The 25,234-nt window shown below is 41.6% G+C and overlaps 1 protein-coding gene across 2 annotated transcripts in view; it reads right to left on the reverse strand.

Annotated features, from left to right (window-relative positions):
- Positions 1-3,365: 3,365 nt before the first annotated feature.
- The window catches only part of LOC125086156 (putative adhesion G protein-coupled receptor E4P), a 42,516-nt gene continuing 20,647 nt past the window's right edge, over positions 3,366-25,234 (reverse strand). Inside the window, exons 8-16 of one of the 2 annotated variants that reach the window (XM_047705336.1) lie at positions 21,348-21,532; positions 20,583-20,750; positions 18,839-19,033; positions 12,945-13,180; positions 10,880-10,946; positions 10,204-10,295; positions 8,465-8,645; positions 5,884-5,979; positions 3,366-3,710 (exon numbers count right to left, since the gene is read on the reverse strand). In XM_047705336.1, the coding sequence (XP_047561292.1) occupies positions 3,603-3,710; positions 5,884-5,979; positions 8,465-8,645; positions 10,204-10,295; positions 10,880-10,946; positions 12,945-13,180; positions 18,839-19,033; positions 20,583-20,750; positions 21,348-21,532 (1,328 nt within the window). In that variant the 3' untranslated portion in view covers positions 3,366-3,602. Of the gene's footprint in view, positions 3,711-5,883; positions 5,980-8,464; positions 8,646-10,203; positions 10,296-10,879; positions 10,947-12,944; positions 13,181-18,838; positions 19,034-20,582; positions 20,766-21,347; positions 21,533-25,234 lie in introns of both variants that reach the window. The other variant, XM_047705326.1, reaches the window with a different exon arrangement.

The following is a 25,234-nucleotide window of genomic DNA, read 5'->3' on the forward strand; positions in this document are numbered from 1 at the left end:
GGAACCGGGATTCTCCGCTTGGGTCCCTCTGACCCTCAGCTCTAACCATTAACCTCTGTGTGAAGAATCACATAATTATTGTTCCTTTTTCTGACAACTTGGTTCAGTCTGTCCTCTTCCCTCTGTAGGCTGACTTTCTCTAACTGGTGAACAGGGTCCTTTTATGGCCATCTCAATGGGACCTCTGACAAAGACTCTCTCCTTGGACTCTGCTGGACTAGGTTCAACCTTAGGTATTCTCTGTCCTTGTAGAATCCAGTTTGAGCAAGAATCCTGCTAAATCAATTTAGCAAAAACCCCCCTCCCTTGGTATCCAAACACGATCCATTATTTTACTACACTGGCTTGCCTTCCTTAAGGAGTCTATTGGCCCTGATGTTTTCTCTTGATGACTTACATACCCTAACACCCACCCTGCTCCTTGGATATAAATCTCCAGTTGTCACTGTTGGAATCAGAACTGAGTCCAATCTCCTTCCTGACACCAAGACCCTATTGCTCTGGTCCTTATACCCATCTCAGTGTTCCTCCTTGAATAAGGTCTGCCTTACTGTTCCCTGACAAGTGCCCTTAAATGACCTTTTCTCTAGGAGTTCAAATATTATTACTACTTGAATAGCTGCCAGGTCAATTCTGGTCTCTTAATTCAAATGCTTAAGAGAGAAAATTTGACGGGTTAGAGGACATGTGAATGAATTGACCTCTCCTGGGTGGCCACACTGTTGCAATCAGTGATGGCCAGTAGGGACAAAGTTATGTGGCACGTGGCGGGGTGGGGGGGGGGGTGTACCTTCTTCACCAAAGGCAAAGGTATCATGGAGGAAAGCTGACACACTAACAATGCCGTCTTCTGATTGTAGACATAGTGGGGGGCCTTTTGTCTTTTCTACCGAGTGTATATCTGTGTGTACATATAAATATAGCATAAATATAAGGAGGTGTGGGGATGAGAAACGATGACCAAGACAGACAGTAGCAGACAGTGTAAGAATTAAACCAGTAACAGGAAGGACCAATCAGCAAGTTCATCATAAAAGAAGAATATTTATTGAGTGCTTACTATGTGCTGGATATTATTTTAAACATTGAGGATATAGTGGTGAATGAAACAGACAAAAACCCCTGTCCATGTGGTATGGACACTCCAGTGGAGTAACACAAGGAGTAATCTGAATAATAAGTAAATATTTGTGCAACAGTGCTGAGTACTGTCCAGGATGATAAAGTAGAAAAGGTGAAAGAGATCCGGGGACAGCTTCCTTGCCAAGGTGGTGTGTGAAGACAGTGCAGTGTGTGGAGAGAGACTAATGTCATGGAGACACTAGGGATAGAGAAAACTCTGAGAGAGAACATAAGCTCGCTACCATTCCTGAGGCAGCAGTAGGCCTCTTCCATTCTGTGATCCAATAAAAGAAAATATTAAGCATTCCCAGCTTGGAGACCCTTAGTTTTCTTTCCATTCCTCTGGGGCACTAACACAAGCATGGGCTCTTCTAAGCAAAAGTGCATGTTGTCTAGAAGCAGAAGTGGGTTTTGGTGAATAGCCTCTGCCTCAGTGGGGTGAGCAGTTCCCAGAAAAGAAAAGCTGGGCAGACAAGAGAAGAGGTGTTCCTCATATATACTGCCACTCTGAGTACAGACTAGGCACCAAGCAACTACATTCTGTTTTCTGGTTGATTATTCATTTCCTGGAACAGCTGGTTGACCACAAAGGAATTCTTCAGCAGTTGCCTGTTCACTATGAACTAATGCCTAGACCAGTAATTCTCAACATTCTCAAGTGGCAATGTCTGGAGACATTTTTGATTGTTGCAATGGGTGTGTGGGGTGGGGTGGTTACTGGTGTCCAGCTGGGAGAGGCCAGGGATGCTGCTCGGCATCCTGCAAAGCACAGGATAGCCGCCCACCACCAAGAATTATCCAGCCCAAAGTGTTACTAGTGTAGAGCTTGAGAAGTGATGCTCTAAATGGAGGCAAGGAACATTTCATTTATGACCTTTTTAATTTATCATTAAAACATTTATCATTCTGGCCTTCCGGAAGTTTATGATCCAAGCAGGCATGACTTACAAGCACACACATTAGGTATGCAACAGCACACACAATACAGGATAAGTCAAGTCACATGGATGGTAATAAAGCAAGTAAGGGAGATGGATTTCCAAGAGCTAGAAGAAGAAAAGGCTCTTGAAGGATGTGGAAGCTAGTTCTTAAAGAAAGCAAAAGGGTAAGAGAGGCAGAAAAGAGAAAGAAAGCAGACTTCATGTTGGGAGGGAGGAAAAATATTGAATAGAGAGGTCCAAACCCACAGCACCTTGAACATTTGTCTGGTTTATCCTCTTCTTGCAACTGTCTTGGACACAAAAACAGCAACAACATTTGTGGGGCTTAAGTGCAAGGATTTCCAACAGCCCAGGAAGTCTTATTCATGTACACCTTTTGAAACCATGTGAATCTCCCAAAACTTTAACTGTTCAAGAGGAATCACATAATTTTAAGGCCAGCAAGTGGAGTGAATCATATACTTTGGTTGCATTGCTGCCATGTGGAAGAGGCACTTGAGCTAATTAAGCAGTAAAAGGGACACAGCCTTTGGTCCACCACCTAAAAACTGCACACGAAATCTCTTCAAATGAATCATGGGAACCCTTTAGTGCTATTTTTTTTTTTATATTTCCTGTTATTATCATGTAAAATTGTTTTTGAAACACCTCTGGTAACAAAGTTAGCCATGCATCTATTAATTCCAGTGCTGAAAAATACTGCTAGAATCCAATTAGTATGAAAAAGAAATAGAAATATTGAGGGTTTTGGAGGGGCGGGGGTGAGGGGATGGGTGAGTCTGGTGGTTGATATTAAGGAGGGCACGTATTGCATGGAGCACTGGGTGTGGTGTGAAAACAATGAATCTTGGAATGCTGAAAAAAAATAAAGATGTTAAAAATATACATATAACTATGTAATTTTTAAAAAAAGAAAACATACAAGGACAAACAACTCCTGTGACCCTCATGCTATTGGTTTGGAAGTATTTCCACAAAAATACATTGGAGGACACTAAGAAAACAAAATTAACCCAATAAATGAGTAGGTTTGAAAATAATCAAGCAAAGGAGATAGTGCTGGTCTCTGCACACAAGACACTTCCTGTTGACAAGGCACTCCTAAGTGGGATGGTGGTAGAATTTTGCAACACAAGAAGGCAACCCCCTTCTTTATATTTATTCATATGGGAATTATTGAATCCTAAAAATGTCGGGTTTGCAAAATCTTCAGAGCATAAAATGCAACCGAATACCGAGAGAGAGAGAACTGCCAGGTGAATCTAGATGTTGGCCAATAAATCCTGGCAAGGAAGCGAGAGCTGGAAGAAGAAAAACTCTTTATTTCCTTCATTATTAAAAATTATTCCTTGAACATTTAATGGCGTGTGATAAACAATACTGGGTATGGGACTCAGAGGTCTCCCCCTGGTGCACTTTTTTTCTCTGGAGCTAGAAGCCAAAATAGAGGAAAGCCTCAACTGCTTTCAGGAGGAAGATGCAAATGGTGGCATTTGTCCGATCTACATGTGACCACAGGGGGCGCTGTCCAGTAGCAGCTCAGTTTTCTGTTCTTAACCAAGAGACAGAGACAAGAGTCTGAGGCTGTGGTTGCACAGAAGCAACGTCTCTTCTGCGGAAGACTGCTGATGACATCGCTGGTTCCTCCTATTTGGGGAGATAATATGTAGAACAAGCTGAAGAGAAATTAACACCTCAGGAAATGACAAGCCAGAATCTCTCTAAGGTCCAAAGTTCAGTAAAGAGGTCCTCATATCTGACTTTACAGTCTTTCCTCCCCCAAACACCACCTATGATAGTCTTTTTATTTATCTGCTCTTCTCACAAACATTTATAGTTATTATAGTGATAGCATTTATCACTAAATGCTATAGAGGATCAGTGAAGACTGTAAGGTTGAATATCTGCTTTTTTAAATATTTATGTACTTAATCTTTTAGAGAGAGTGTGAGGGCGAGTTAGGGGAGAGGAAGAGAGAGAGGCATAGAGAGAAAATCTCAAGCAAATTCCATACTCAGCATGGAACCCAATGCGGGGCTCAGTCTCACAACCCTGAGATCATGACCTGAGCCAAAACAAACAAGAAGTGGGATGCTTCACCAGCTGAGCCACCTACGCGGCCTAAGTATGTACTTTTTATTTTATTTTTTTAAAGATTTTATTTATGTATTTGACAGACAGAGATCACAAGTAGGCAGAGAGTCAGGCAGAGAGAGAGCAGGGCGGTGGGGGAGCAGGCTCCCTGCTGAGCAGAGAGCCCGATGTGGGGCTTGATCCCAGGACCCTGAGATCATGACCTGAGCCAAAGGCAAAGGCTTTAACCCACTGAGCCACCCAGGTGCCCCCCTGAGTATGTGCTTTTTTAGAAGTAAAGCATTGTCCATAGATAAGGGGATAGGATTACTGTTTGAGGCCTTCTATATAGTTGACTCTTGATAATGTGGTGTTCATACAAGTAGTGTTGACATGGTTCAGAGTAGAGCAAAGTGCTTTCATGTACATTGTTTTTTTTTCCCTCAATATGACATTTCAATGATGAGCAGATTGAGGTGCAAGGGAGGTTAAGCTACTTGCCCAGCATCTACCAGCTGGAACCTGAAAGGACCAAGATTCAAACTCAAATCTGGTGAACCCCAGAACCCATGCAATGGATTCCACTATGCGACATGTTTTTGGAGACATGTGTTGGGACAGTTCCTTTTCACAGTTTAGATTGACATATCCTTTGACTACTGGTGATTTTAGCCAAGGAGTGAACCAGTGGCATATACTCTTAGGACACAGTCAGCAGCCAGTAAACAGAATTGTCCTTGGTCTGAAAGTGCATGTCCCAGGAAGCTGGTCCCAAAAGTTTTTGATGATCTGGAGTGACAAACAACTCTGGTGACAATCAAGGAACGCTGTCAACTTTCAGAGGAAAATAGACTTGAGTCTGAACCCCTGTACCCAGCTGAGTAGCTTCAGGCCAATCATGTGGACTTTCCCAGTCTGTGTCCTCATCAATAAACAAGGACCTTAGACACTCAACAAGTTAAGTGAGCATCTTTTGTGGGCCAGGCATTGCTCTAGGTAGAAGGAAAATGATAATAACCATAGCTCTGAAACGTACATGGGGGCAGAGACTGACCAAAGTTAAACACTGTCATATTTTTCAGAGTAAGAGAAATATCACACAGAGAGGCACAACATACAGAGAATTAAATAGAAGGTGGTGATAGACAGTAAAAGACTGTCACTGTGGCCACCTTACTGGAAACCAAACTCCCCCACCTCATGAGTCCTGATTTCTCTTCACTGCTCTGTATTTTTCCACAGCCCACATCACTTTGTAAAATAGTGCATAATTCATGTTTGGGGGTTTATTCTCAGCCACCCCTACCAGAACATCAGTTCTGTGAGGGCAAGGATTTTTGTCAGTGTATCTTCTGCTGTTTCCCCAGCACCTAAAACAGCATCTGGCATGTACTGGATTCTCAGTAAATATTTGTTAAATGAACATTGTTAAATAAATTTAAATTTTTGATGAAAATCATTTGGATATTTGTGGAAAAAATGGAGAGAGAGTGGGAGAGAAAGGAAGGAAGGGAGGAAGAAGGAGGAAGGGAAGAGAAAGGAAAGAAAGGGAAGGGAAGGAACGGAAAAAGAAAAGACAAAAGAAAAGAGTTCTACTAGTTTTGGCCTCAAAAACTAAAAACCACCAGCATAATGGAGGAAGTAATATAATTCCTCTTTTCTTTCAGATCAAGGGACCAGGAAACTCGTGGCAGTAGAAGAGGTTAGGTTCAGCCAGTATACGACATTGCAGAGAAGCTGGTCTTACCATTTTGGTTTGGGTTGTAGAGCGTGTCACCTCAGTGCTTTCAGTTTCAACTCCTTTCCAGATCCCACTAAACCACTTCTTGTATTCCATTCGTACCTGAGGAACACAGAGGTTTGTGTCACATCAGGAGCTAGCTTAGGGAAGAAAGGACCCTGAATAGGATGCTAAAGATATACACGCCAAGCCCCATTTGTGGGGCCCCATGACTACCCCCTCATTGTTTTCCTGTATAGTCTTGGACTTCCTCTCCTTGGCTCATTCTAAAATTCAACTTCCTCATTGTAGAAAAGGTATTTACTAAATGTCAGGCATCACAAAGTTTCTATAGAGTCTACAGAGTGGTGGGGGTGGTGATGATCCTGACAATGAGGTGGAGGAGGATGGTGAAGATGATGGTGGTGATCACAGAAGTGATCATGGTCAATGATGACAAAAACAATGCAGGTGATGGTGGTCATGGTGGTGATTATGACATAAGTCACCATTTATTGAACAATGGCAACCTTCAATACACTTTATTATCCACAATATATCAATTCATCCTTACATAAATCAAATGACAAAGGATTTTCTCGTACTCCCAATGAAAGGTAAAGAAGTTGACACTGCTGGAAGTATGGACTTGTTCAAGGTCATACAGCCAGCACTCAGCACTGTATCATTCTCACATCAGAGCCCGGACACTAACCACATGCTGAACCACTCCCTGTGATTGCATGGATTCCTTCCTGAAACTTGCTTAAAATGTTTTAAAAAGATATATTTTTTAAAGATTTTATTTATTTATTTGAGAAAGAGACAGTGAGAGAGAGCATGAGCGAGGAGAAGGTCAGAGGGAGAAGCAGACTCCCCATGGAGCTGGGAGCCCAATGCGGGACTCGATCCCGGGACTCCGGGATCATGACCTGAGCCGAAGGCAGTTGTCCAACCAACTGAGCCACCCAGGCGTCCCTAAAAAGATATTTAAATATTTAATATTCAACATTATTTCACCAAAGCACTTAAGTTGTACTTCATTTCTGGGCATGAGGAGTACCAAGCATTAAGAAGGCACTAGAAGATGAAAGAGAAATTAATGAAGTGTTACGATGGTCTTTTTGACACCAGCATCATAATTGCTGGTAGTTCTGTTCAATAGCAAAGGGGGAGAACTGTTTCCAATCTTCTAAGTGGATGAAAAAATATAATGATGACCCTCACAAAAATGTAATGTGTGCCAAGGACTATGCTTGGAGATTCATATTGCAATATCTCTTTTAATCTCAGCCCTGTGAGGCAGGTGTTGTCATGTACAGAGGTGAGAAGATTGAACCTCAGAGAGGGTAAGAAGACTGGCCAAGCTCACACAGCCACCTACTCAGTGGATAACCTGACATGGGAGGTACAGTCCCTCTGTTTATGGCATATTATGCCAAATATTCTAGTATCCTTCCCTAAAGGGCACTTCCCTATAAGAGGCTTATGTATCCTCTTTCTGGTGAACTCAGACATGGTCAAGGAACTTGCTCTACCCAATGAAATTAAGCTACACTTTGCCAAGATTTCCTTTCCCTTTGCCAGGAGAATACCAATGTTCTAAATAAGGGCTGCCCTTCAACCTGCATCCCAGAATAAAGACATTGTAGATCAAGCCATGGCTATGTAGTATGAGCAAGAAATAACCTTTATTATTAAAACCACTGAAATTAGGGGGTGGTGGCTATAAGTTACTGCAGCATAACCTCCCTTATGCTGACTGATACATGCTCTGCTATGGACTGAACTATGTCTCCTCAAAATTCACATTTTTGAAAAGATTTTATTTACTTATTTATTTGACACAGAGAGAGAGATCACAAGTAGGCCGAGAGGCAGGCAGAGGAAGATGGGGAAGCAGGCTCCCTGCCGAGCAGAGAGCCTGATGCAGGGCTCGATCCTAGAACCCTGAGATCATGACCTGAGCCGAAGGCAGAGGCTTAACCCACTGAGCCAACCAGGTGCCCTCAAAATTCGCATGTTAAAGCCCTAAATTCCCAGTACGACTGTATTTGAAGATAGGATGATCCTTTCTAGGAAGGATTAAGATTAAATGAGGTCATAAGGGTAGAGCCCTGAATAGGATCATCCAATAGGATTAGTTCCTGATAAGAAGGATAAGTGTCCAATAGGATTAGTGTCCTGATGAGAAGAGACAGAAAAGCTCTCTCTCCTTCTCTCTCCCATGTAAGGGTCAAGAAGGTGGCCATCTGCAAAAAAGAACAGAGATCTCACCAGAACTCAACTGCACAGTGCCCCGAACTCAGATGTCCATGCTCTAGAATTATAAGAGAAATTGCTGTTGCCCAAGCCCCGCAGTCTATGGTATATTGATATGTCATCTCCACTGACAGAAGCACTCTCTTAAGATATAGGTTGGAATGTGAAGGTTAGGCCAATGCTAACTCAGAGCATATAGCATACCAAGTCATCATTTAAAGCCTCCTTTCAGAATGAAGGCAACCCCAAATACAAATATGAAAGGTCAGAGAAGGGTGAGAATGTGAGCGACCATTCAATAAGACTTAGGGAGTTGGCTGGTGAGAGACAAAATAATTAGCCTTACCTGGCGATTAAGGAGACAGTGTACCACAAAGAGCAAAACACCCTGCAGGACATTGATGATGGTGAATGTGTATGCAACGACTGATCCAATCACCTTCCCAACCTCTTCAATCATAAAAAAGCCAAGGCCCCAAGAACAGCCCAGGATAAATAGCTGAGCAATGGCTTTAAATGTCATGACTCTGAAAAGGAACAAGAGCAGTAATAAGTATCACTCATCACTATGTGTTGGGCGCTGTGCTAAATGCTCTGCACATATTACCCGATTTAAACATGTGCGTAAGTGACTTAGGCAAAGTCATATGACTCAAAGATGAGGCAGAACCCACATTTTCAATAGATGTTTCTGAGAATAATGCTTTCTTCTATTCTTGGAAGTGATTTATCTGCAAGTCTTTTACCTGGTTCTATTGGGAGATGTGTGGAAGTGCCTTCTAGAAATTTGTATTGAAAATGTGTTGATGATGCTATCATGACTTTAGAATATAACATGCTGTTGTGTTTCTTCAAATGAAAGTTGTGTTTTATAAAACAAATGGGGTTGTTCGTGGCAACTGTCTAGGAAAGATGACATGTGTGAATGTGTGTGTGTGTGTGAGTGTGTGTGTGATCCTGCATTCATTCAACACGTGTAGAGGAATGAAGAAATGCCAAGAAGGGTGAACTGTGACCCTCCAAGACTGAAAACACTAAGACAAAGAGATATTAGGTTGGTCTGATAAGTAGATGAGATAAAAGACAGGGTCTGAAATTGGAAAGATATTCCTTTAAGTTTTGTCCACATGATTCATCACCAATGTAAGGTTTTTGCCCACTCTTGGGAAAAATAAGCACTTGCTTCTCTTATCAATGGGGGGATGGTAGTTGTGCCCACCACATAGATTGGAGTTATGAGCATTCAGTGAAAGAATATTGGTCCATGCAATATGTGCCCTCCTTAGTACCCTGGTAGTAGGTATTAAGGAGGGCACATATTGCATGGAGCACTGGGTGTTGTACATAAACAGTGAATCTTGGACCAGGGCATCAAAAACTAATGATGTATTTTATGGTGACTAACATAACACAATAAAAAATGAAAGAATATTGGTAAATTCCCAACATCTACCAAGTTCCTAGTTAATGTTAGTTGTTCTTACCATTATTTTTTTTAAAGATTTTATTTATTTATTTGACAGAGAGAAATCACAAGTAGGCAGAGAGGCAGGCAGAAAGAGAGGAGGAAGCAGGCTCCCTGCTGAGCAGAAAGCCTGATGTGGGGCTTGAACCCAGGACCTGGGATCATGACCTGAGCCGAAGGCAGCGGCTTAACCCACTGAGCCACCCAGGTGCCCCCTTACCATTATTTTTAATCATTTAGATCAACACAGTAAGAACTGAGTGCCTACAACCAAGGATAATGGAGTACCCAGAAGTGGGTGAACTCATGGGGTTGGAGGAGGGAGGATAATGTCAACACTCTTGGCATGAATTTCATATGAAGATTATGCTATACAAAGTATTTGCTTCACAAATGCCACCCAATGAATATTTGTTGAATAAAGTGATCAAGGAGTACACTAAGCTACCTGAAAATTATAGTTTTTACTTCTAGAAGTTGCACCTCATACACGCTTTATACAATACCATGGATATCCAACCATGAAATGGTTTTTCATGTATAGGTTTTTTCCCCAGGCAGCAAGAAATGTAGTCCTGTAGGAAAATCTATGGATACCACCGATTCTGGGACCTTCTTACCTGGTGTCCTGAATGGTAGAAACTTCTTTATTGAGGGAGGAAAGTTTGCTTCTCAAAATCCATAGAATTTGGAAGTACAACACCAAGTTTATCTGTGGGCACAGAATGAAATATTGACTTGGAATTTTATTTTGAGGCCATGTCATGCAACCCAATTTGAGGTGGACCTAAAAATATCTTTTCCCAAAAGATACAGGCTTCATAGCATGCTATGCACATATGCTCTGTTCTTTTATACAACACATTGCGTGTATATGACCTGTGACACTTGGTGCTTGACTAGGCTGTCTATATAATATATCATTCAAATCAAGACAACTTGAAAGTGAAAGATTACTATTCATATCTATACCAGGACAATGGATGTGATCAGGAAGTTGTTGGCAAACAGGAGAACATGGCACTCTGTGCAGAGGAGATACTTGCTAAATGTTTGTTGAATGAACAAACATGGGATTTTTGGAATACCCCGTAGAGTTATATCAACGCAACAAGTAATCTACAAGGGAGCAAGGGAAAGACATGATGACAGTATTTCAAGGAAGAGGAGTTAATCATATTAGGCTCTATTTTCTTACCTTCACTTCATTTCAATTTTCATGGAAAAAAACACACATTCCATGCTTGGCCAACTCAGGGCAGGCAGACCCATAAATAACTATCACTAGTTACTCACCAAGATAATGACTGCCACTGGTCCCATGAAACTCCAGATGAACCCTTTATCCAGCTTGAGCCAGCAGCTGTTGAGAGAGGGGTATGCATGAGCTGCCTATTTCTCAGAAGGCAGAGAACTTGAATTCAGACTCCTGTAGCAAGATCCAACCAGTGCAGAGAACCATTTAGTTCAGAACCTAGACTTTAGATGCAATCAGACATGGGTCCTCATCTGACACAAGCTATATAATCTAAGCCTCAATTCCCTCAAGTGTAAAGTGAGGGCAAACAGAAGTATTGAAAAGATTAAATGATTACAGTGGCTATATGCCAAGTCTTGAAGTCAGGTAGGGTCAGTTCTCTGACTTTGCTCCTCTCTTTCAATATTGTGTTAGCTATTCAGGATATTTTTCTTCTCTATATAAATATTAGAATCAGTTTATCATTATCTAAAAAATAATTTTTTTGGATTATGATTGGAAATGCTTGAATCTATAGATCAAGTTGGGAAGAACTGACTTCTTGACAATATTGAATCTTCCTATCCATGAACATGGACTATCCCTCCATTTATTTGAATCTTCTTTGATTTCTTTCATGAGATTTTTGCAGCTTCCCTCATATAGATCTTGTAGGAAACATCAAATGAGATAATGTGTACACAGTTTTTGAGTATGGTTCTTGGCAAACAGGTAAGGCTCAATAAATTATACCCCAAAATAATGATTGTTATCAGAAAGAGAATAAAAGCAGTACTTTAACTACAGCAAGAAAACCTGCCAACACTAAGTATTTTCCATGTACCAAGTACTCTGTTGCTCAAATACTTTTTATTAAGTCATGCCCTATGTTGGCAAAGAGAGTATAAATTATGCTGAACAAAGACCTGGCAGCATAAAACTAGGAAATGTGACAAGCAATCGCCCACACTCAGTGAGCAGAAAAGTTCCCACACTTAAGTTCTATTCCAGGTGTTACTAACACAGTCTAAACCCAGTCCACTCCTTGTTTTTGTAATAAAGCTTTATTGAAACATAGCCACATCAATTCATTTATATATGGTCTATGAGTTGGCTGCACTCCCACAACAAAGGCAATATTGAGTAATTGCCACAAACACCATATGGACACAGAGACAAAAATAGTTACCATTTGGCCCTTTATAGATAGTTTGCCAACCACTGATATATGCTACGATGAGATCTCCAGAATTGTTCTGTCAGGACATAGGATCTATGTCAGAACCCTGACATAGGGTTCAGGCTGGAGAAAGGACATCATTTCTTCTTCAAGAGAGACACCTTCATCATGTTGTTTTTGCACATGTGTGCCTACTCTCTAACCAAAGCCCCACTGCCAAAATACTATCATCCTCAACTAACTTTGCAGGGCTTTGCAAACTTCTTCAGTGCAGCAGCAATTCCTTTAGTGAGGAATTCTGACTAATTCTCTTTTTAGCTGACACCTTAGGAAAGTTTCTTAGATGCACTAAGACCCAGATGTCCTGTGTATGAGGTAATTAACAGTGCTGACCCCACAGGATCAGGGGGAGATTGAGACATAATATATGCACTATTTCTGATGCATCCCAGTCCTTCAGGATTTGTTGTCATTGTAGTTACTTTCTATATTTTGGGATGAATCTCAAGCTCTTCAGGATACCCTTTCAGAATCTTCCGGAACACAGAGGCCACAGGTGAGCTCTTCCATCCCTGAATTTCCTGAGTATATTTTTTTGTCCCTAATGTCCTGAAGTTGTATTCAAAATTGTATTGTAAGTACATTTGTCTGAAAGGTACATCCCTATTTGGGAAATTGGGCCCTGGATTTCACCAAAAGTCTCAAAAGGATCCAACCCCAAAGATTCTGAGAATCATTGCTCTAGGAATTTCTAAGGACAAATAGCATTCTGGCTTAAAAAGGGACTGGTAAACAATAAAAATAAATAAATAAAAATAAAAATAAAACGGGACTGGTTTTGTGAAGTATAATTCACAACAGGAAAAGGACTGAAATGTTTTTGATTTCAGATCATGCATCAGTCATGGACACATTTCCACCAGAAAGGCACAGAGCATGCTTACTGAGTATGTGAGCCATAGTTTTGGGGTCCTACTATTGCAGACACAGCCACAATGAGAGCTGGAATCCCATAGCCTGAAGGGTACATGAACTTCTTCTTGAATTTGCCTGCACTGGTATAGTTGGCCACCTTGAGATTCCTAACGGTGAGGAAGAGATGCAGCCCTTCAAGGAGCATCCAGGTGAAGGAGGCCAGATAGAGGTAGTGCAGCACCCCAGCGATGATGGAGCACAGCACCTGGAGGGGAGACAAGAGTTAGGAATGTGGTCTGTACCTGATCATGTTCTTAGCACTTAGCATTTCCTGGATATTGGCCTGCATTTTCAATTCTAACACCTGTGACATTTTGCTGGGGGGGGGGACAACACAGTTTGGGGGAGCTTTCACTGGTCCCATGCTTACCCTATGTATGGAGCAGTCCAGTAATGCAGAGGAATGAATGTTCTGGGAATAGTCCTCAGATCCATGACAGACCAGTGCTGGTAGATGAATAGTCCATGGCCCTTGCTCTTTGGATACCCTTGATGCTTAATTTTATGTGTCAACTGGACTAAGCTAAGGAATGCCCAGATAACATGTAAAAAATCATTTCTGGGTGTGTCTGTGAGGGTGTTTCAGGAATTACGAATTAGCATTTGAGTCAGGAGACTGAGAGTGGCCATCATCAATCCATTTGAGGGTCTAAAAAATATTTATGTGGAGGAAGGGAGAACTTGCTCTCTGCTTGAGCTGGGACAGTCAGCTCTCAGCCATTGGTGGCTGTGGTTCCAATAAAACAACAACAACAAAAACAAAAACAGACTGTTTTACAAAACAGCCAGCTCTCAGCCATTGGTGGCTGTGGTTCCAATAAAACAACACCAATGACAACAAGAACAACAAAAACAGACTGCTTTACAAAACAGAGTTTTGTTTTGTTTTTTAAAAACAGAAACAGAGGGTAGGCCAGAATCAGCATCAGCACTGTACTCTGCCAACACTGTCCATTTCCTAATGAGGAAACTGAGTCCCAAAAGGTAGACTCTCATCCAAGATCACATAGCTGGCAAAAAATAAAAATGGATTTGAAACCCAAACTGTCTCCAGACACTATACTTACTCTTAACCATAGCAATGTACAGCCTCCTGGGGGGCTGGGGGGTGGGAGGGAATAGTGCTTTCATAACCTTCTGGCTGTGAAATCATAGTCTTTTAGGGTTAAAAGGAGCTTTGGAAAACATCTAGTTCCAATTCTTCCTGGATATGATGGTGACTGTGATCATAATGGAGACAAAAGCTAACATAATTAGTGTAGCAAAGCCACTGTCCACCCAGAATTCAAAACTTCCTCCACCCTTGATTCCAGACTATAGACTTGCCACTAGGATGGAACTTCCCAGGCAGAGACTACATATCCCTGCTCCCCTTGCTGTCAGGTGGGACCGCTTGACGGATTTATAGCCAGTAGAACATGAAGGGACGTGATGTGCACTATTTTTTAAGACAGCTCTTATAAACCTCCCTCATGGAACTCTGCCAGGTTCTTTTCTCTTGTCAGTTGGCAAAAATGGAAAGGACTCTTTGATGACCTCGAAAGCTGTACATACAAGACAGAAGAGCTTCCATCAGCCTGAGGTTGGAGGATAGACACCCTTCAAACCTGTTTGCCCACCCTCTACTGATAAAGAAGGGGGAAATTAACCACTCTTGTGCTTAGTCAATGACATTTTATTTTTTTTTAAAGATTTTATTTATTTATTTGACAGACAGAGATCACAAGGAGGTAGAGAGGCAGGCAGAGAGAGAGGGGGAAGAAGGCTCCCTGTTGATCAGAGAGCCCGATGCAGGGCTCAATCCCAGGACCTGGGATCATGACCTGAGCCGAAGGCAGAGGCTTTGACCCACTGAGCCACCTAGGCGCCTCAGTCAATGACATTTTAGTTTATATGTTACAGGAACTGTTTTTACCTTACCTAATGCCACCAGTCTGACTCTCAGTCAGCTTGCTAAATACCTTCTCAAAAAGTACACATTTTTTTTAAAGATTTTATTTATTTATTTGTCATAGAGAGAGAAGCGAGAGTGAGCACAGGCAGACAGAGTGGCAGGCAGAGGCAGAAGCAGGCTCGCTGCCAAGCAAGGAGCCCGATGTGGGACTCGATCCCAGGACGCTGGGATCATGACCTGAGCCGAAGGCAGCTGCTTAACCAACTGAGCCACCCAGGCGTCCCAAAAGTACACATTTTATTCAGAGTTACAGATGAAGGAGAGTTGAAATGGAAACTTGCTTTTTCCCCTAACACCATCACTGCTGACTCTAATTCTTTATGGGACTAACATAACATAATAAAAATTTTAAGATGGAAAAAATCCCATGTTTATGGATCAGAAAAATAAACATCATTAAAATGTCCATGCTGCAGAGCAATCTATACTTTCAACACCATCCCAATCAAAATACCAAAGGCATTTTTCAAAATGCTGGAACAAACTATCCTAAAATTTGTATGGAACCAGAAAAGACCCTGAATCTCCAAGGAAATGTTGAAAAAGAAAAGCAAAGCTGGGCATCACATTGCCTGATTTCAAGCTTTATTACAAAGCTGTGATCACCTAGACAGCATGGAACTGGCACAAAAACAGATACATAGACCAATGGAACACAGTAGAGAGCCCTGACATGGACTCTCAACTTTATGGTCAAATAATCTTTGACAAAACAGGAAAAAATATCCAATGGGAAAAAAAGACAGTCTCTTCAATAAATGGTTCTGGGGAAATTGGACAGCTATATACAGAAGAATGAAATCAGACCATTCTCTTACAACATACACAAAAGATAAATAATTTTAAATTTAAATCTAATTTAGTTAATATATAATGTATCTTAGTTTCAGGGGTAGAATTTAGTGATTCATCAGTTGTGTATAACACCCAGTGCTCATTACATCAAGTGCCTTTCTTAAAGCCCATCACCCAATTACCCCATCACCCCACCCACCTCCCCTCCAGTAACCTTCAGTTTGTTTTCTATAGTTAAGAGTCTCTTGGGACACAATGTAACTCAGTTGGTTGAGCAACCAACTCTTGGTTTGGGCTCAGGTCATGAACTCAGGATTATGGGATCAAGCCCCAAATCAGGCTCCATGCTCAGCAGGGAGTGTGCTTGGAATTCTCCCTCTCCCTCTCTCTCTATCACTCTTTCTCTCAAAAAAAATTAAAAAGTCTTTAAAACAAAGCTGTGATCACCAAGACAGTATGGTATTGGCACAAACACAGACACATAGATCAATGGAACAGAATAGGAAATCCAGAAATGGACCCTCAACTCTATAGTCAACTAATCTTTGACAAATCAGGGAAAAATATCCAATGGAAAAAGTCTCTTCAATAAATGGTGCTGGGAAAATTGGACAGCTACATATAGAAGAATAAAACTGGACCATTCTCTTATACCATACACAAAGATAAACTCAAAACGGATGAAAGACCTTAATGTGAGACAGGAATCCATCAAAATCCTAGAGAAGAACATAGGCAGTAACTTCTTCGACATTGGCCACAGCAACTTCTTTCAAGACACGTCTCCAAAGACAAGGGAAACAAAAGGGAAAATGAACTTTTGGGACTTCATCAAGATCAAAAGCTTCTGCAGAGCAAAGGAAACAGTCAACAAAACAAAGAGGCAACCCACGGAATGGAGAAGATATTCACAAATGACACAATAGACAAAGGACTTATATCCGAGGTCTATGAAGAACTTCTCAAACTCAACACCCAAAAACCAGATAATCATGTCAGAAAATGGGCAGAAAACATGAACAGACACTTCTCCAAAGAAGACAGACAAATGGCTAACAGACACATGAAAAAATGTCCATCATCATTAGCCATTAGGGAGATTCAAATCAAAACCACATTGAGATACCACCTCACACCAGTTAGAATGGCCAAAATTAACAAGACAGTAAACAAAGTGTGTTGGATAGGATATGGAGAAAGGGGAATACTTGCACTGTCGGTGGGAATGCAAGTTGGTGCAGCCACTTTGGAAAACAGTGTGGAGATTCCTTAAGAAATTGAAAATAGAGCTTCCTTATGACCCTGAAATTGCACTACTGGGTATTTGCCCCAAAGATACAGACGTAGTGAAAAGAAGGGCCATCTGTACCCTAATGTTCATAGCAGCAATGGCCACAGTCATCAAACTGTGGAAAGAGCAAAGATGTCCTTCAACAGATGAATGGATAAAGAAGATATGGTCCATATATACAATGGAATATTATGCCTCCATCAGAAAGGATGAATACCCAACTTTTGTATCAACATGGACGGGACTAGAGGAGATTATGCTGAGTGAAATAAGTCAAGAAGATAAAGTAAATTATGAAATGGTTTCACTTACTTGTGGAGCATAAGGAATAACACGGAGGACATTGGGGGGAAGGAAAGGAAAGTGAATTGAGGGAAATTGGAGGGGGAGATGAACCATGAGAGATGGTGGACTCTGAGAAACAGAGGGTTTTGGAGGGGAGGGGGTCTGGGGGTTAGGTGAGCCTGGTTGTGGGTATTAAGGAGGGCATGGAGCACTGGGTGTGGTGCATAAACAATGAATCTTGGAACACTGAAAAAATAAGATAAATTTTTAAAAAATAATATAATAAAAAAATGGGCAAAAGACATGAACAGACACTTCCCCAATGAAGACATACAAATGGCCAGCAGACACATGAAAAAATGTTCATCATCATTAGCCATCAAGGAAATTCAAATCAAAACCACATCAAGAATAATACACTATATGTTAATAAAAATAATTTAAAAAAATATAGAGATACCATCTTACACCAGTTAGAATGGCAAAGTTTAACAAGGCAAGAAACAACAAGTGTTGGAGAGGATGTGGAGAAAGGGGAACCCTCTTACACTGTTGGTGGGAATGCAAGTTGGTGCAGCCACTTTGGAAAACAGTGTGGGGATTCCTCAAAAAATTAAAAATAGAGCTACCCTACAACCTGGCAGTTGCGCTACTAGATATTTACCCCAAAGATACAGATGTAGGAAAAGAAGGGCCATATGTACCACAATGTTCATAGCAGCAATGTCTACAACAGCCAAACTGCCCTTCAACAGATGAATAGATAAAGAAGATGTAGTACATATATACAATGAAATCAGGTGCCTCGTTAGTGCAGTAAGTAGCGTGTCAGTCTCATATATACAATGAAATATTATTCAGCCACCAGAAAGGATGAATACCCATCATTCATACTAACATGGATGAAACTGGAGGAGATTATGCTAAGTGAAATAAATCAAGCAGAGAAAGAGAATTATCATATGGTTTCACTCATATGTGGAACATAAGGATAGCATGGAAGACCATAAGGGAAGGGAGGGAAAACTGAAGGGGGGCAAATCAGAGAGGGAGATAAACCATGAAAGGCTATGGACTCCAGGAAACAAACTTGAGGGTTTCAGAGGGGAGGAGGGTTGGGGGAGGGCACATGTGATGAGCACTGGGTGTTATACACAACTACATTATTGAATGCTACATCAAAAACTAATGATGTACTATATGGTAGCTAACTGAACATACTAAAAATGTGATGACTTAAAAAAATAAAAAATAAAATAAAAATTAAAAAGTTACTTATGGTTTGTCTCCCTCTCTGTTTTTATCTTATTTTTCTTTCCCTTCCCCTACTCATCTGTTTTATATCTTAAATTCTGCGTATGAGTGAAATCATATGGTATGTATCTTTCTCTGATGGACTCATTATGTCAGCATAATTCCCTCTAGTTCCATCCATGTTGTTACCATTGCTGCTGGCTCTTGCCTTCTCCCCATCCTTCCTCAAGACAAGATGGCTAGATTTGATGATGACAACAAGGTGATTTGGTTAAATCACCTACCTTAGGCTCAGTTTGATCAATCCCTGTAAGGAAGAGCAGGTGGGCCAGGAAGAGGCAGATGGAGAGCTGCAGGTGGAGGGAAGTGCTGGTGCTCTGGATGGGTCGGCACAGGAGGAAGGTGAGGGCTGCCAGGAGGAGGCACAGCAGGGAGAAGCTCAGCCCCACATAGGTTATCACAGTCAGCACAGGATCCACCTATGAGCCACCAAGTTAAGAATAAATTACAGTTTCCAATTCTGCAATTATATTTCTGATGGGGAGTCTGATGGGCTTCCCAGTTCAGTCCTTTAAACAGCTTGACTTAACCTCTCTGAGATTTGATGTTCTCATCTTCAAAATGGGTACACTAATAACATTCACCACACAAGGCTATTGAAAAACCAAAACCACTAGCCTGGCGCTGTCCAAAAGGAAAATGTGAGTCATATGTGGAATTTTAAATTTGCTAGTAGCCATATCTTTAAAAATGTGAAAAGAATCAGGTCAAATTAATTTAATAGTATTTATTTAAAATATTATCAGTCCAATGTATTGAATATAGTCATATAACAACAATGCAATCAGTTCAAATTACAATCAATGTAAAATAATTATTAATGAGATATTTGATACTTTTTTCCATAATTAAGCCTTTGAAATCCAGGGTGTATTTTAGGCTTACAACACATCTGAATTCAGATACTTTTATTTTCAACGATAAAAGTGAAATGAAGCCCTACCAGTGAACTTGTAGTTGATGGAAACATATTTTACACTGCTTCTTAATTTAAATAAATTAAAATTAAATAAAATTTAAAAGTTCATTCTCAAGACACACTAGCCACATTTCAAGTGCCCAACAGTCATATGGCTGGTGATCCTATTGGACAACATAGCTCTCCAAAGCCATTTCCATGAAGGTTGGAATTTCTTTATCTGTTTTGTTCTTTGCTGTATCCTCAATGCCTAGAACAACATCTAGCATATAGTAGGCATTCATATGCAAATTTGTTGAATGAAGAAAATGAGGCCATCCATTTAAATGTGTAATACAATGGTTGTCATAGAGTGAATGTTCAATAATTAAGAGCTTAAAAGAAATAGGATAAGAAGTTAGGTAAACTTCTTTAAAATCTGGCCTATCCTAGATGTGGTTGGGACCTGGGAAGTTCAAGGACCTATACTTTTTCATTGGTGATAATCAGTTGCCTTCTTTCCTGTCTGACCCGTTGTAACTGTCTCTTGCAGAGTAACGGATGCTTGATTTCTGATCCTCTTATACCCCAGACTCGGCCACTATAGGGGCTGACAACCCAACTTCCTAGTGTTTGAGGGCTTTCTCTGCTAGCTTGAGCTTACTCTGCCCATGCCCATGGACAGAATTCTGCCAGAATTAATGGCCCCACCCCAGATGCAGCTTTCAACCAATGCCTGAGAGCAGGTTGTGTATAGGTAGCCTATCTCTCTTGCAGTTCAGTTAGGATGACTCAGCTGCATCTCCTACACTAACTCCCAGAGTACTCTAGAGGGAATTAGGTTCCGGATGCCCAAAGTGATGAGCGGTGTGATAATGCTGTCTGCATTAGCTTCTGTTTTTTCTTGTTTCATTTCCCAGCTCCTTATTTGTGCTTCCTGGAATTACCTCTCAAGTAAACTACTCCCACTGACTCCTTATCTCAGAGTTCTTTTCTAAGACAGGGAGAGGACAATATCATAGTTTCTGGGATACAGTCAGATACCAGGAGGGGACCATGAATCTTGGTACCTCAGAAACAAGAGCCACGAGGACAGCAAAGCTGGAGAGGTGGAAGCACTTGCATTTGGTATGTGAACTGTTGCTCCCCACATGATGGCAGCCCTCTGTTGACCAGATGCCCCCCTCTTCTGATCCATTCCAGTAGACACAGAAAGGTTTTGTTCTTGTACCACCAGGCTGAAAGAGAATAGCCTGAAAGTAGGGCTTTTTCTGGTTTTATTATCTCAATTTTACTTGTTAGTTATGGATGCATTGCATTGGAAACTGGAATGGGAAAATCCCATTATCTAGAACACTTGTGGGGAAGAGTTTGATATGACCACACCTGCTGTGGGCTTTATTCTTCCTTTATCCTGTCCTTCTCTGGTTATCTCAGAGCCCCAGGGATTGACCCATATGAACTGCTTTACCCAAACTCCTTGTCATTGGGACAACCAATGAGAGGAACAGGTGAAAAGTCCTTAGATGAGAGGAGGAGGAAGTCAGGCATTTCTTCTAGATGCTTCTTCTGCTTCAGGATATCGCCGTCTCCAGCAGGGCAACCCTCCTGCATTTCTCCAGCTCTCACTGGGCTCAACAATGCCCATCCCTCCATTGCCTATTTGGCCTTAAAACATGATAATAGCTTCCCCTTGTGCCAATCTCTGGATGCCTCAACATTTCTTGTTGGTTCTGTTAACTCTGAGCGAGCAGAGTTGGATTCAGTTTCTTGGCAGGACCATAACACACCTCTTTGAGGTAATGTACTGAGAACCAGCTCTGGATTTTGCTCACCTGAACATGTTGGAAGGTCAGGAACACAGGTTCAGACAGATATACTTTTTTCTTCGTACTAATGGTGCCACTCACAACATGAGAATTCAGTTTCACTTCCTGTGTCCCTCTTCCATCATTAAAAAAGGACCCATTCGGCATATCCTGAAGAGACTGGTAAGTGACAAGTGCAACTGCACTTCTATCTGAGAAAACAGGAGAGAAATCACTTTAGAGGGCATCCATATTATGGGAAATCAGTGTCTTGTTAAGAGTCATAAGGTAAACATTACATGTAGTCAAAATCGCCCTTGGAAATCCTTTATGTTGTCCCTTCAATACCTTGTGTATGGTTTGGGGTATGACATTTTGTATATGTAATACATATTATAATGTATCACAACTTATAAGAGATATGTGTGCAAAATATCCATTAGTGCATTGTAAAAATATATATGAGCCCTTAGACATAAAAATCAGAGCCATGGGGCTCTCAAAAGAGCAGGTGGAACTTAGGTGGGAGTGAGATCACATATTCCCATCTTCCATCTCAAGCTCACTCTGGGGTATCTAATTTATTTATTTATTTATAAAGATTTTATTTATTTGACAGAGAGAGATCACAAGCGGGCAGAGAGGCAAGCAGAGAGAGAGAGAGAGAAGGAAGCAGGCTCCCTGCAGAGCAGAGAGCCCAATGTGGGACTCGATCTCAGGACCCCGAGATCATGACCTGAGCTGGAGTCAGAGGCTTAACCCACTGAGCCACCCAGGTGCCTCTCTAATTTATTTTTTTAAAGATTTTTATTTATTTATTTGACAGAGAGAGAGACAGTGAGAGAGGGAACACAAGCAGGGGGAGTAGGGAGAGGGAGAAGCAGGTTTCCTGTTGAGCAGCGAGTTGGGTGCTGGACTTGATCCCAAGACCCTGGGATCATGACCTGAGCCAAAGGCAGATGCTTAACCCACTGAGCCACCCAGGTGCCCCTGGGCTACCTAATTTAGAAAGGTAAGGAAAGGTATGCAGGATGACACATTCTTTTAATTAATTCTCTCATTCTCCTTCCCTCCATCTTTCTCTGTTTCTCCCTCTCCCATCCTCCTTCCCTCCCCTTTTCATGCAAGAATAATTTAATTCACAGAAGGTAAATTCGCATAAGATGCTCTGTCGCACAATGTAGTGTTTCTTAAACTGCAACTGCTTGTGAACCATCACCCCCAGTTTTAGTCAAAGCTATTTTCCACCTCTATTATTATTTACTACATTCTAAACACCAACTCATTTGTAGCTCTTTTCCCTCCCCTTTCTCCATCTGACAGCTCACCATAGGAGTGAAGATTAATCAGTAGCTGGGAATTTTCTGGAGAAAATAGAGCAGGTATTTCACTCTCTCCAGAGAACCAGGTCTTTCTCTTTGAAATATTTTTCATGCACTCTTTCATTATTGTATTTATTCACTCTTTTTTAAAGATTTTTATTTATTTATTTGACAGGCAGAGATCACAAGTAGGCAGAGAGGCAGGCAGAGAGAGAGGGGGGAAGAAGGCTCCCTGCTGAGCAGAAAGTCCGATGCGATGTGCGGCTTGATCCCAGGACCCTGGATCATGACCTGAGCCGAAGGCAGAGGTTTTAAACCACTGAGCCACCCAGGTGCCCCAATATTTATTCACTCTTTCAAGAAATATTTATTGGGCATCTAGCATGTGCCAGACAGTGTTCCAGACATTGCAATACAACAGTGAAGAAAACAGGCCGAGTTCTTGCCATCAGAGAGCTGATATTATAGTGGGAGAGATAGACCACAAAGACCTTAAGAAAAATTGTATAGTGTACATGCTGTGCAGAAATTTAAAAGAGATGGTGGAATAAGGCAGGGATGGCAAGCTATGGCCTGAGAATCAAATCCAGCCTACCACCTGTTTTCGTACATAAGGCACACAGCCATGCCCTTTCATTTACATATCATCTATGGCTACTTTCCCACTGGAATGTCAGAGTTGAGTAGTTATAACAACGATCATCTGGCCCAAGCAAGCAAGGAAAACAAAAGCAAAAATGAACTATTGGGACCCCATCAAAATTAAAAGCTTCTGCACAGTGAAGAAAACAATCAACAAAACTAAAGGCAACCTTTGGAATGGGAGAAGATATTGCAAATGACATATTTGAAAAAGGATTAGTTTTATAAAGGACTTAAGAAACTTATCCAGAAAACAAACAATCTAGTTGAAAAATGGGCAGAAGACATGAATAGACCTTTTTTCCAAAGAAGATATATAGATGACTAACAGACACATAAAAGATGTTCAACATCACTCAGCACCAGGGAAATACAGATCAAAACCATGATGAGATACCACCTCACACCTGTCAGAATGGCTAAAATTAACAACACAGGAAACAACAGATGTTGGCAAGGATGCGGAGAAAGAGGAACCCCCTTACACTGTTGGTGGGAATGAAAACTCATGCAGCCACTGTGGAAAACAGTGTGGAGGTTCCTCAAAAAGTTAAAAATAGGGAGGAGGAGTCAAGATGGCGGAGAAGTAGCAGGCTGAGACTACTTCAGGTAGCGGGAGATCAGTTAAATAGCTTATCTAAAGATTGCAAACACCTATAAATCCAATGGGAGATTGAAGAGAAGAAGAACAGCAATTCCAGAAACAGAAAATCAACCACTTTCTGCAAGGTAGGACTGGCGGAGAAGTGAATCCAAAGCGACGGTAAGATAGACCGCGGGGGGAGGGGCCGGCTCCCGGCGAGCGGCGGAGCAACGGAGCAAAATCAGGACTTTTAAAAGTCTGTTCCGCTGAGGGACATTGCTCCAGAGGCTTAACTGGGGTGAAGCCCGGGCAGGGTCGGCGCGGCCTCAGGTCCCACAGGGTCGCAGAAGGATCGGGGGTGTCTGAGTGTCGCAGAGCTTACCGGTATTAGAACGGGGAAGCCGGCTGCAGAGACAGAGCCGAGGAGTGACTCTCAGCTCGGGGTTGCCTTGAACCGGTCGCAGGCCTGGTCAGCTCGGAGCGCGGCCGGAGGCCAGGGTGGCGGGAGTCATTGGGCGCTGTTCTCTGGGGGCGCACTGAGGAGTGGGGCCCCGGGTTATCGGCTCCTCAGGCCGGACACCGGGAGGCCGCCATCTTCACTCCCGTCCTCCGGACTCTACGGAAAGCGCTCAGGGAACAAAAGCTCCCGAAAGCAAACCCGAGCAGATGACTCAGCCCGGCCCCGGGTAAGGGAGGTGCAACTCCGCTGGGGACAAAGACGCTTGAGAATCACTACAACAGGCCCCTCCCCCAGAAGATCAACGAGAAACCCAGCCAGGACCAAGTTCACCTACCAAGGAGTGCAGTTTCAATACCAAGGAGAGTGGCGGAATTCCAGAGGAGAAGAAAGCAAAGCATGGAACTCATGGCTTTCTCCCCATGATTCTTTAGCTTTGCAGATAATTTAATTTTTTTTTCTCTTCTTCTGCTAAATTTTTTTAACTTTTACCGTTTTCTTTTTTTTAACTTTTTAAAATAGTTTATCTAATATATATATATATATATATATATATATATATATATTTTCCTTTTATATTTTTTATCGGCTTTCTTTTTTAAATAGTTTCTTTTTTTTTTCTTTTTTTTTTCTTCTGAACCCCTTTTTTATCCCCTTTCTCCCCCTCACGATTTGGGATCTCTTCTGATTTGGCTAAAGCATATTTTCCTGGGTTGTTTGCCACCCTTTTAGTATTTAACTTGCTCCTTCATATACTCTTATCTGGACAAAATGACAAGGCGGAAAATTCACAACAAAAAAAAAGAACAAGAAGCAGTACCAAAGGCTAGGGACCTAATCAATACAGACATTGGTAATATGTCAGATACAGAGTTCAGAATGATGATTCTCAAGGTTCTAGCCGGGCTTG

The sequence above is a fragment of the Lutra lutra genome, chromosome 1 (assembly GCF_902655055.1).
Source record: "Lutra lutra chromosome 1, mLutLut1.2, whole genome shotgun sequence".
Taxonomy (NCBI): Eukaryota; Metazoa; Chordata; class Mammalia; order Carnivora; family Mustelidae; genus Lutra; species Lutra lutra.